At 45.8% G+C, this 12214-nt stretch overlaps 1 protein-coding gene across 1 annotated transcript; it reads right to left on the reverse strand.

The window, feature by feature from the left end:
• Positions 1-344: 344 nt before the first annotated feature.
• Positions 345-8148, reverse strand: LOC113627773 (serpin A11-like). The gene is made up of 4 exons (XM_027120840.1): positions 7503-8148; positions 6071-6344; positions 3146-3293; positions 345-689 (listed from the first exon to the last, which is right to left on the reverse strand). The coding sequence occupies exons 1-4, from the start codon at positions 8143-8145 to the stop codon at positions 486-488; spliced, it is 1269 nt and encodes a 422-aa protein (XP_026976641.1). The 5' UTR covers positions 8146-8148; the 3' UTR covers positions 345-485.
• Positions 8149-12214: the final 4066 nt, after the last annotated feature.

Consider the following 12214-nt stretch of genomic DNA (forward strand, 5'->3'; position numbering starts at 1 on the left):
GGCTTCAATCTCCTCTCAAGGTGAACTAACTCCTGACATCGAGGCAATGACGTTTCAGGACGACCTCACTTTGCTGCATAGCCAAGATCGGCCACTATGAAATGAGAGACTCGCTTATTCCTCCTGATATCCTTTGTGCCTTTTCCTAGGACCCAAAAGACACTCAGGAAAGACCAGCAGTGGCGGCAGAAGTGGTGGACGTCTCTGAGGAGACCATAATCGGAGGCTGTTCTCACCTCCAAATTTCTAACCACAGTTGACACTAGATTGGAGGAGATTGTAGAGTGAATGACTGACCGCTGCTCTGCGTGCTCACCACCCCCCATAAGCATTGCCCCTCACTGTTCACAAAACCCAAGGCCAACTTTATTAGCATTTTTGCACACTGATTAAATGGTCCTCAGAGCAATCCTGAGATGCAGGCTGGCACTGGCCTTCCTGTTTTTCAGGGAGGGGACAGGACACTCCCTGGCCTCCTACCACCGTCACCCCGCAGCTGGGTTGACGACTTTTCCCAGGAAGAGTAGGCTCTGGGTGGTCACCTCCCAAAACAGCACCAGGAAAGGTCGGTTGAAATGGGCGTGTGGGACCGACGTTGCATTCAGAGACTGGGGCTGGGAGAGGAGGCCGGAGGCCGCACCTGCCTCTGTTCCCCGCTCACTCACGTCCACTGCCGCCTTGTGTGACACCTGGAAGGAGAGAAGAGGGACAGAAACAGCATCAGGGCAGGGCGTTTCCAGGGGCTGATGCCACCTCACGTGGCACGAGGGAGATGGAAGTGGAGTCACCCCGTTCAGGTCCCACCTTCCCAGGCAGCACTCCAACCTTTATTTCATTTCCCGCCCCGTCCCAGTTTCTCTGCCTCCATCATTTCCTGGGGAGTCACCCTGACTGTGCTGTTTGTTCTTTGAAGGGGAGACAGATGGGCCTGAACAGGGCTGAAGGCTACCTGAGCATGCACCAGGCTGCAAAAACCCAACAGCGACTTTTAGGGGCATTTCCCAAGCACCTGGGTGCACGTGGCACAGACCCAAGGACATTTTCTGTCATTTTCTGCTACGAGCTGCATTTGCCCTCTCTTAGCCTCAGTTTTCTCATCTTTAAAATAGCTTGCTCACCTAATTGGCTTTATTTTTTATTGGAGTATAGTTGCTTTACAATATTGTGTTAGTTTATACCATACAGCAAAGTGAATCAGCCATATGTATACATATATCCCAATTAGATTAGGAGCTCCAAAAAAAAAGCACTCGCATTTTAGAGATATGATGAAAGGTGCTCCCAGCTTAAAAAAGATTTGCAGTTTAGAATGTTGCAATTGATGGATCAAGGTCCTGATTTGATAGGGCAAGTATGATTATAAATTAAAGAAACTTTTTAAAAATGGTTCTGAAGAACCTAGGGGCAGGACAGGAATAAAGACGCAGACATAGAGAATGGACTTGAGGACACGGGGAGGGGGAAGGGTAAGCTGGGACAAAGTGAGAGAGTGGCATGGACATATACACACTACCAAATGTAAAATCGTAGCTAGTGGGAAGCAGCCGCATAGCACAGGGAGATCAGCTCGGTGCTTTGTGACCACCTAGAGGGGTGGGATAGGGAGGGTGGGAGGGAGGGAGACGCAAGAGGGAGGGGATATGGGGCCATGTGTATATGTATAGCTGATTCACTTTGTTACACAGCAGAAAGTAACACACCATTGTAAAGCAGTTATACTCCAATAAATATGTTAAAAATAAAATTAAAAAAAAAAGAAATTATTTTTAAAAAACATGAAAAGCAAAATGGATTGCTCAGCCTGAATCAATGGTTTTCAAAATAAGCTCAGTGAAACCAGGTTGTCTGATGTGTCGAGCCCTCCACTGGGCTCCATGAAAAGAATTCTGTTTTTTTAAAACCTCATTTTCACACAACTCCTTAGGAAGGATTCTGAGGCTTTAACTAAAAAAAGTTGAAAAACATTGGTGTTCACAGTCTCTTTCATTTCCGTAAAGGTCTATGAAGAGATAAATCTAACATCTGAGGTCACTGTGGAAGAAATTCTGTAAAAAACTAAACTATTTCTTTTCCTTTTTGTTTACCTTCTCCACAGAGGGTGCACATGCGCATACACACACACGCACACACACGCACACACACACACACACACACACACACACAAGACCACATCCCTGTTCCTTGGTTTCACATTCCAAATCTCAGCTGGTCTTTCCCAAATAAAAGAGAATAAACTTTCCTTATGAAATTTCTAATAAAGACCCAACTGATAATGACTCTATCTTAGGAAGATGATGGAAGAACAGAGAAGTGTCTTTTATTGCCTTCCCTCCTGTGGAAAATTGCATTATTATTCTCAAGTATGAACTCTCCCTTCCTGTAGGATCTCATCAGCCCTCGCCCATGCCTTGTGGCTTACAGTACCTCCTGCAGGAGAACATGAGCCCACCCCATTGACGGTGGTCTTGACTGTGGGACTTGCTTTAGCCAATGACTTGTGAGTGGCCTTGACAGAGACCACACGTAAGGAGAAGTGTTAAGAGATATAGCACATTATCTCTGCTTTTTTCCCACTGCTATAAGAATGGTATGTCCCAAATAGGAGCTTCTCCTTTGACCTACATTCTAGAAGGAAGAAAACATGAGAAGTAGATCTGTAGCCAGATGGTAGTGACACACCTCTGACATGTCATATGGCCAGGTAATAAATCTCTGTGATGATAAGGCACTGAGATTTGGGGATCATTTGTTATTGCAGCAAAACTGATGGATATATTTTCTGTTCATGCCCACTACTCTCTACAGCTATAACAAAGGCAGATAGAGTCTCACTACCTGCCCTCGGAGGAAGTTTAAGGGATAAAAACAAGGCTAGTCCCACACCTGGGGAAACTCTGGCTCTGTGGATGACCCTGAATGTGTGTCTACTCTATTCAAGACTCCATCCTTGCTTTGAAGAATATAAAGGTCTAGAAGAAGGGGGTGGGGATGGAAAGAGAGATGCTTATGAAAAGAAGCCTTAAAGATTGTGATATTAAAAAGCCAGAATAGAAAAAAGGGGGAACTTGACTTTCAAATGCACCTCATGTCAGAGGAGAAAAGACACCCCACCTCTGCCAACACACATCCACACTCACCACCTTACCCTGGAGATAGTTCTGTTGAGCTGCCCAGTGATTCCTGAGAAGTCAGCTTCTAAGTTGAATAAGCTGGTGAGACCAATATGGGGGAGTATCTCTTCCAGGTTATATGTTCCAGAAATGGAAAACCTTGGCAAATGCAAATCCAACAGGCTGGGGAGAGAATCAGACGGAGAAGCACTGCTGTCTCGTTATCTGTGCTGCTTTTGACATGTCTGGGGGCAGCCTGAGCTTTGGGAAGGAGATGTGCTTCTCAGAGTGTGGGAACCAGTCTTCTCATGACACTACCTGCTATGCCAGGACATTCCACAACCCAGAGCTTCCTTCTCTTCAGACCTCACAGAGAGTCTGTGTCTGGATCTGAGAAGACTCCTGGCATAGCCATAGGTCTTCATCTTTGTCACATTTCTGGAGGGCTTTCTAGGTGCCAGACATTGGATTACAAGGCTTCACTGATCGAAGCCATGTAATAACCATGGAAGTTAAGTACGGTTAACATTATCCCACCTCCATATCCAATTCATCAGCAAGCTCTGTTGGCTCAGATTCTGAACTATATCCTAAATCCATCTACTGGCAACCCCCTAATAGAAGGTACACCATCTCTCACCTGTCTGAGCTTCACAGCCTGTTGAAGATCTGATGAGAGATCATGCATGTACAGTGTGGGCACAAATCAATAGACTAACTCTCCCTCCTGTTATTGTCGTGCCTTTGCCATCAGATTGCCATATTCCTTGTGCTACATTCGCAAGTTTCTTGTGACCCATAGAAAAGCTGTCCCTTTCTTCCTGGGATTATTCTCCTCTGGAATTATTGTCTGACAGTTGCCATGACACCCGCAAGCTTGCTTATTTAATAGCCAGCTTGGAAACTTCTGCCTCGAATGAATTCAGATTAGAGATGCTAATTCAGGTTAGAGCATCTTTACCGGTTTAACTCCTGGGCCAATATGAGGGTCCTGATGTCTAACTGAAATGGGAGGTAGTTGGAAGTCAGGGGTTGAATGGTGAAAAAAAGGAAACAAATGTGGACAACAGAAAACAGGGCTTACTTGACATAATTTTTTCACAGATAGAACTTGGAGAGTAGGCCCTACCATGGAGGGGGCTTTGAGTACAGTCTAGCTGAGGGGTGTCTGTTAGAGAGCCCAACGCAGAGTAGGTGTTCAATCAGTGTAAATGAAGAAATGGAGTTACCAGGAAGCATGATTCCTCTGAAAAAACTCATCTTTCTCACAGCTGAATGGAGGGAAACCTGGCAGCCTGAATTTTCCATGTCTGAAAGCCCATTCAAATGCTGCCATGATATTGTAACTCTCGGGCACAAGAAATGGTATCAGGGAGCATCTGAGGTTTAGAAAAATAACTTGGATTGGTTTTGATTTTTGAAGGTCTAAGTGGGAGGTCAAAAGAGACCCTTCTTAAGGGAAAACCTACTGGTCTAGAAGATCCTATAGTATTTCCTCCTGTGATGGGGGAAGGGGCAGGTTCACTCCAAGGGAGTTTAGGAATATGGGGCTGGAATCAGAAACTGACCAGAGCTATGTAGATTCACAGACAACAGGACTAATACTTTTAAATCCTGGCTTCTGTTCTTGACCTGTATCTCTTTTATTTGGTACTTGAATCTCTACCCCAAACAAAACACCCTTTCTCTATCCTTGATACCTCAATGTCACTGGGGTGCTGAGAGAAGGCTCCCGTGGACATGCAGGTGACTGATGCCTACCAGTTGGTGATGGTGGATTAAAGATGGCCATCAAGATGTTTAGTCTATACGCCCCCCGTCCCTTGAATCTGGTGGGTTGTGAATGATCTGATCAATAGAATATGGCAGAAATGACACTGGCAAATTTCTGAGCCCAGGCCTTAAGAGAGTGGGAGCCTTTACTTCCTGCCTTTTAGAACGCTCCTTCTTGGGGCCCTGAGCTGTCATATAACAATATCAACTGTGCTGAGCTGCTGTGCAGAAGCCCAAGCTAGCCTCATGGACATGCTGCATGGAGAGACAGAGAGGTGCCTGCTTGGCCCTTAGCTCAGCCAGCCGGCCAGCCCAGCCTCCAGACATCTGAGTGGAGGAGTCTTCAATATTCCCCCCCCGGCCATCATCTGACTTCATCCTTGAGAGACCCAAGTGAGAACCACCCAGCTGAGCCCAGTCCACCACAGAACTGAGAGAGATACCAGATGGGTTTTTTTTCAAGCCATTCCATTTTGGGGTGGTTTGTTATCCAGCAAGAGGTAATTAGAACTTGAGGCCAGATTTTATCCCAGAGTGCCCCATAAAGGAAGATACACTTCAAGAATGGGTAGCTGGAGTCTAGGGAAATCAGAAAAGGCTAAAACCACTGTGAGAAAAACCACAAACCAAAAAGCAAGTGAGATGGAAGGGGGTAGGTAGAGATTCCCCCAAACTGGCAATTGGCATTTTGATTTTTACAATGTTTTTCTTGGTATTTAATTTTTTAAAGAAATGTTTTAATTAAAACAGAGGCACTCTTAAGAAATACCCACTGTTCTGTGGGGGTCATAATTATTCTTAATAATTGTCCTTGATCTGATTTGTTGCCTACACTTAACTACCTTCTGGTAGTAAATTATTATTTGGAGAAAAAGAGAAGAGCAAAGGTAGAAAGATGTCTGGGAGGGGATAAGAATGATTAATACCTGGTGAGCACTTCTCCTGCACCAGGTACCAATTTCATATTCTATACATATTAACTCGATTAATCCTCCAACCAACCCCATTATCATGGCCCCATTTTACATGTGAGGAAATTCAAAGCCCGAAGAGAAAGAATTGCCCAAGACCACACAGTTGGTTAGCTGGTAGGGCAGTGAGCCAAGCCAGGGCTTAGGGTCTTGCAACTGGAGCTGATCAAGGCCTGCTCGAGTTCTTGAACAAAGTCCTTGCACTCTGGCACTTACCTGGGGAGGAGCAGTTGATCCCATTTCCTCAGGGTCTCTGGCTGCAGGGCAGCCTCTACCTGAGCCATCTTTCCCGGGTCAGGGAGGATCAGCAGGGCCAGGGCGTTTCCACTGTATTCCATCCGGAGGACGGTGCAGGCCACCTCCTGGTCATAGAAGAACCTGTGCATTTCCTTTTGGTGCATCATGGGGATGCGGAGAGAGGTCCTCTCATCCACAAAGAAGCTCTCTTGCTTCGGGGTCTGGTAGCGATTCAAAGGATGCTTCCACTTGGCTTAGAACAAAAAACCCACAAAACCATGAGAACACACTCTAAGAGAGCAAGTCTAGGCAGACATGCACTAAGGCACACTGGTTAGAGATGCAGAATCTGCCACAGTCTTGTCCCCGTGTGCAGTATCTCGTCTCTTTCTACTTATAATCTCCACTGACAACCACCTCCTGACAGCACCGATCTTGGTGACAGGGAGAGGGGGCTGGTTCATCCTGTCCCTCACGCCCACTTCCAAGTGACCAGGTACTGCTGATTCTGCCTCCAAAGCCACACCTTGATTTGAGACCACTGTCTTACTTTGAACCATCTCACTAAGCTAACTTGTCTCTGTTCTTCCACCCTTATTCTCATTTCCCAAATTGTAGCCAGACTGAACTTTCTACAACAGGTATGTCACTGCACTGCTTTGAACGTTTTGGTGATTTGGGGATCCTAAGATAAAGTCTAGGGTTCTCAACACAGCCCCTGATTACTTTTTTTATTACAACTCTCAGCACTCCCACCTAGGCATTCCACTATTGTGTTCTATGCTCCAGTCCAACGAAATTTGTTTCTTGAAAGTCAATGGTAGCTCTTTTCCTTGGACCTTTCCTCACCTTTGGAGAATCAAAGATGATTCAGACTCAGACCGTAATGGTTGAACCCATGGTTGTGAGGGATACACACCAACCCTAGGATAGTGGTAGCCTCTGGGGGGGGATGGAAGGAGGAAAATGGGACCAAGGGATGATTAAAAAGGAATTGAACTGTATCTGCAATATTACATTTTTTTAAAAAAATAAAAATCTGAAGTAAATAGTAAAAATGTTAATATTTGCTAATTCTTGGTGGGAGGGAGTGCATGGTGGATTCTGTCATTCTCTGCATATCTCTGTAGGTTTGAAATAGGCAATAATATAAAAAATAAAATATTTCTCTAAAAAAATGAAGTATTAATAGAAAAGTGAGATTGAGTGTCAGTGGTATTAAAAATCAGGATAAAACTAGAATAGGAAAAACATGGCAAGAGAAATCAAATATTGAGAAATTAAGAAGTAGCCCTATAAGAACATTATTTAAATATACAGAGGCAACTTTCAGAAGAAACAGCTACAGGCTTCTAGATAGGTGCCTTTTAGGGGCAGGGCTGGGGATGGAGGAGCCGGAGGTAGCCCTCACCTTTGAAGAACATGTAATTCAAGAGAACCATGAGCGTGTCTTGGGTGAGCTCCTCCAGGAAGTCCACGACCTGCCCATACGTTTGCTTCTTCACGAAGTCATTTATCTGCCTCCTAGTTGTATTAGAGTCCGTGAAATTGACAGAAAAAGCGAAAGCCCGGTACAGCTCCCTGATGTTGCCCAAAAAGTGCTGCTGAGGCTTCAGCTGCTTGTCCAGGAACAGGGAGTTGCCTACTTTCAGTTCAAGTTTGGGGCTGGGCAGGTCAAGGGTGTGGATGAGGCTCTGGAAGCCCCGGTGGATGTCAGCTTCTGGGGTCTCCGTGAGGTTGAAGCCGAGACCTTCCAGGATCTGAGCTGGAGTGTCAGCTTGCGCCCCCAGAGAGAGCAGGGCCAGGGTGCTGGAGATGCTCACCGGGGAGAAGAAGATGTTTCCTGAGGTTTCTGCTGCCAGCTGCTTATATAGACGCAAAGCGAAGTTGGTAATGGTGGGTGTGATTTTGCGGTAGGCCGGGAGGGCTTCCGAGAGCTGGCCACGGGGAGCTTCAGGCACCCCCAGGCTCTTATCTCCGCGGGCAGGAAAGGGTTGCCAGTAGACAGAGGCCAGGATCCCCGCTCCCAGAAGCCACTGCCACGCTGGCCCCATCCTCTAAAAACAAGATGGTGAACACATCATTCTCCTTCATAAGTAGCTTCACAGTGCTTCACACTTACATTCGTCAGGGAATTTACATTTACATTTACGTTCAGCAAACCTCCCATCCAAACTGGATCCCACAGAGGTGTCAGGCGGGGTATTGTAGAGCAGGGGTCCCCAACCCCTGGGCCACACAGCAAGAGGGGAGCGGCGGGAAAGCAAGTAAAGCTTCATCTGCCGCTCCCCATTGCCTGCGTTACCGCCTGGACCATCGCTCCGCAAACTCCGTCCATGGAAAAATTGTCTTCCACGAAACCGGTACCTGGTGCCAAAAAGTTTGAGGACCGCTGCTACAGAGGGTGAGGCAGCAAGGAGCCAGCGGGCTCCAGATGCTTTCCCCCAGGCTAGAGTCAGAGCAGCGGCCTCTTGTCTGCTTTACATATTGATTTGCCTGTAAGATTTTGCTGAGAAAAGGACTCTGGGCTGTTAAAAAAAGAACTTCTGTGGTCTTTTCTGCCTGCATTCCTCCCTGCATCTATCTTTCCTCCCTCTCTTCCTTCCTTCCTTCCTACCTTCCTTCCTTCCTTCTTTTTCTTTTATCTTTCTCCTTTCCAGTCATTCTTTCAATCACTCGTTAACTTTCAAAGACTGGGGCAACCCTCAATACTATGGAACGAATGGTCAGAACACTGTGACACAAGTGATGTTGGGCTTCCCCTGCACCTAGGTGTTGCCAGTAACTAGAATCTTGCTGACTGGAGGGGAGAGGATGATGTGTGGAACTCCTGGGCCAGGCTCTCCCGGAAAGAGGAGTGCCCTCTACTTTTCTGGTCTCCATTTGCTGGAGTGTGGTTGCGACGATCAGCCCTGGGGACCTTGTGGGTGGGCGCAGCTCATGAGGAATGAGGGGTGGCAAAGCCGCAGGATGGATGGAGCCTGAGGGTGGGGAAGAGACAAGAAAGATCTACTCTGTCTCCATCAAACCTGCTATTTTGAGTACCTCTTGTCACACGCAAGGGCTGAAACCTGTATCTTAGTTGATGGAGAATTTAAGGAAAGATATCTGTTAAATTGTACCCCCCATCCCACAAATTCATATGTTGAAGTCCTAATCCCCAGCATGTCAGAGTGTGATCTTGTTTGGAAATAGTGTCATTGAGATATAACTAGTTAATATGAGGTTAATATGGGCCCTAATCTAATATGACTGGTGTTTTTATAAAAAGGGGAAATTGGACACAGACATACACACAGGGAGAAGGAGATGTAAAGATGACGGCAGAAATCAATCAGGGTGATGCTCTACAAGCCACGGGACACCAAAGATTGCCAGCAAACCCCCAGCAGCAAAGAGAGAGGCCTGGAACAGACTGTCCCTCAGAGCCTCAGAAGGAACCAGCCCTGCCAACGCCTTGATCTTGGACATCTAGTCCTCAGGGCTGTGAGAATCCGTTCCTGTTGTTTAAGCTGGGTGGAAGTTTGTTATGGCAGCCCTAGGAAACAAATGCAGTAACTCCTGTGCTTTAAGTTATAAAATGTGCCAGAAGAGCCTTCGTGTCACCCGAGGGGTTCAAAGTGCTTCAGGGTTGGGAGCGAAGCTCCAGCTCAAGGTGAAGCTGCAGTGTAGACAATGTGCTTGTCACACACACATCCCCACGTGCACACACTCGGACCGCCCCATCCCCCGCCTTGCTGTCCTCCGTAAGGAGTCTCGTCCCCTCGCTCCCTTCAAAACTGACCTTTCTGTTGTCCCATTGCCACAGCGGCTGCCCACAGCTAATCACCCCATCCTTGTTGCTCATCTGTCCTGATAAATTTTGTGTCTTAATCAGCACCTTTAATACCTTTTGCCCAAACCAATGATCTCTGGGTCGCTTACATATTTTTGTAGATGATTTATAGCGCCTGGTGCTCTAAATACCCAACCAAACCCCCAAGGCCAGTTGTCAGGAGGGACGAATCTAGCCGCGTTATCGATTACGTTGAAACACATTTGCTGGTCAAAGTACTGCAGGCAGTTTCCCAACGCCACGTCCTACCCCCTCCAGCACAGCTTGCTGTAGGCCCGCTTAATTTCTGTTCATATTGGGAAGCAGAACAACTTAAAAATTGGTCTGCTCCTGGGGAAAATTAGAAGTACAACTGTAATAAAACTATTTCCAGTTTATTCTTCTTACCTCAATGAACTCACCACCATTTTCTACTTACTGAACCCCCAGGATACCCAAACCTGCAGAGGACCTATTTCCCAGAGGACTGAATTGTAAGTCAAGGGGTCCGGGTTTGAATCAAGGCTCTGCAGTTAAATCACGGGGTGATACAATGTAAAGGAAGCTCTCTGAACTGCAGTGTGTTATTTGTAAAATGCAAATGACAATGCCTACCTCCTGGGGGTGGGGTTGCTTGTGGATTATAAGACGTAATATGTATATAGCACGTAGCACATAGGAAGTACGCAGTGTTAATTTTCACTCCTTTCTACTGAGGCTGGTTATAGTTACACCCAATTTATTCCTTTATTCCTTTTCCAGAAAGATCCCAGAGGAAAATTAAGAACTCCATAATTAATTATAATATCCCTATTTATTATTTCTTTTATGGAAGGGATATTAGCTATATTGTATCATTGGTTCCCGGACAGATTTGTTCTCAAATGCAGGGGGAGGGATGTGTGTGAAGCGGGGATAGTATTTGGATCATCTCAAAGTCTGGAGAAGGAGGTGCTATTATTGGAGTTTAATGGGAGAGAGAAAACACTCGAAATGCTAGAATAGTCACAGCCAAAGAAGAAGGGTCTGTCCCAAATGCCAGCAGTGCCCCAGTGGAGAAAAACTTGCTTAATTTCTTTAAATTGAATCCTTACGAGAACCTTAAGACCTTGGAAATATTATCCCTGGAGAGAAACACCTATTAAGGAGAGAAACACACATTAAGTGGCAGGGGCATGATTCAAATTCCAGACCAGGCCCCTGAATCATCACTCTTTCATATAACAGAGTTTCCAGTAGAGTTGCTGCAAAAACTTTATCATTTTGTTTTGGGTTGTATTGTTCCGTTTTCTTGTCTAACTTTTTGAGGAATACTGGGAATTTCTCAAAACATTTAAAGGCCAAGCTATCCATAAAATGTTATTTAAAACCTGAAGTTCCTACTTCAAGCCTTAGAAGGAGTACATCATCACTTTTTTCCTTTAGGGGACTCAGTTCTCCCATTTATTCTGCCAAAGTGAGAGAGAGAGAGAGAGAGAGAGAGAGAGCTGCCACCCCGGCCTTCATTTCAGACACAAGCGTGGTACTCACAGCAAGGTCCCTGGGCTGGGGACCCTGGGTCTTCAGCGCTGCATCATCTCCTACCCACAGGAAAATAGTGTTTGAAGGTCACAGCAGCCTAGTCAATATTTGTCAGGTCAATTCCTGGAACCGGTATGAAAACAGGAAGTGACCTTTTCTTCAAAGTTTCTGCCCTGCCAGCCTGTCCTACAAAGTGAATTGTGACTCTGGACCCAGCTTGGTTTGAGGATGTTCTCATGTTGGAGGTGGCAGCAGGGGGTCGTGATGTGGAGGCTGCTGATCCATTACCTGTGTTTGGTGTATTCCAGGCACTTTTCCTTATGAACCACTCTCACAATAGAATGTGAAACATTAACTATACCTACAGTGGTGATCATTTCACAGTATCTGTAAATCAAACCATCATGCTGTATACCTTTAACTTATACAGTGATGGATGTCAATTATTTCTCAGTAAAACTGGGACCATTAAAGAATGCGAGAGGCATGATTCTCTCTACTTTACAAATGGGAAGCTGAGGCCCAGCGAGGTCAGTAACTCGTTCGCTCAGTAAGTGGGTGGTGGAGCCATCCATCCTCAGAAGACAGCTCTGACCCCCCGGCCGAGGCCTTCAGTACAACACTACACCTTTCCGGTATTTTACTGGTGCTTTAAATAAATATGATCCATGTACAGGAAAAAAAAGACTGGAAGGAAATTCAGAGAATAGAGCAAAATTTTCTCTCCCGCCATATCAAAAGCTTTGTAAAGTGGATCATTGATTTTTTTTTTTTTTTTTTTTTTTTTT

The sequence above is a fragment of the Aethalodelphis obliquidens genome, unplaced genomic scaffold (genome assembly GCF_003676395.1).
Source record: "Aethalodelphis obliquidens isolate GAN/ISIS:26980383/991018 unplaced genomic scaffold, ASM367639v1 scaffold21, whole genome shotgun sequence".
Taxonomy (NCBI): Eukaryota; Metazoa; Chordata; class Mammalia; order Artiodactyla; family Delphinidae; genus Aethalodelphis; species Aethalodelphis obliquidens.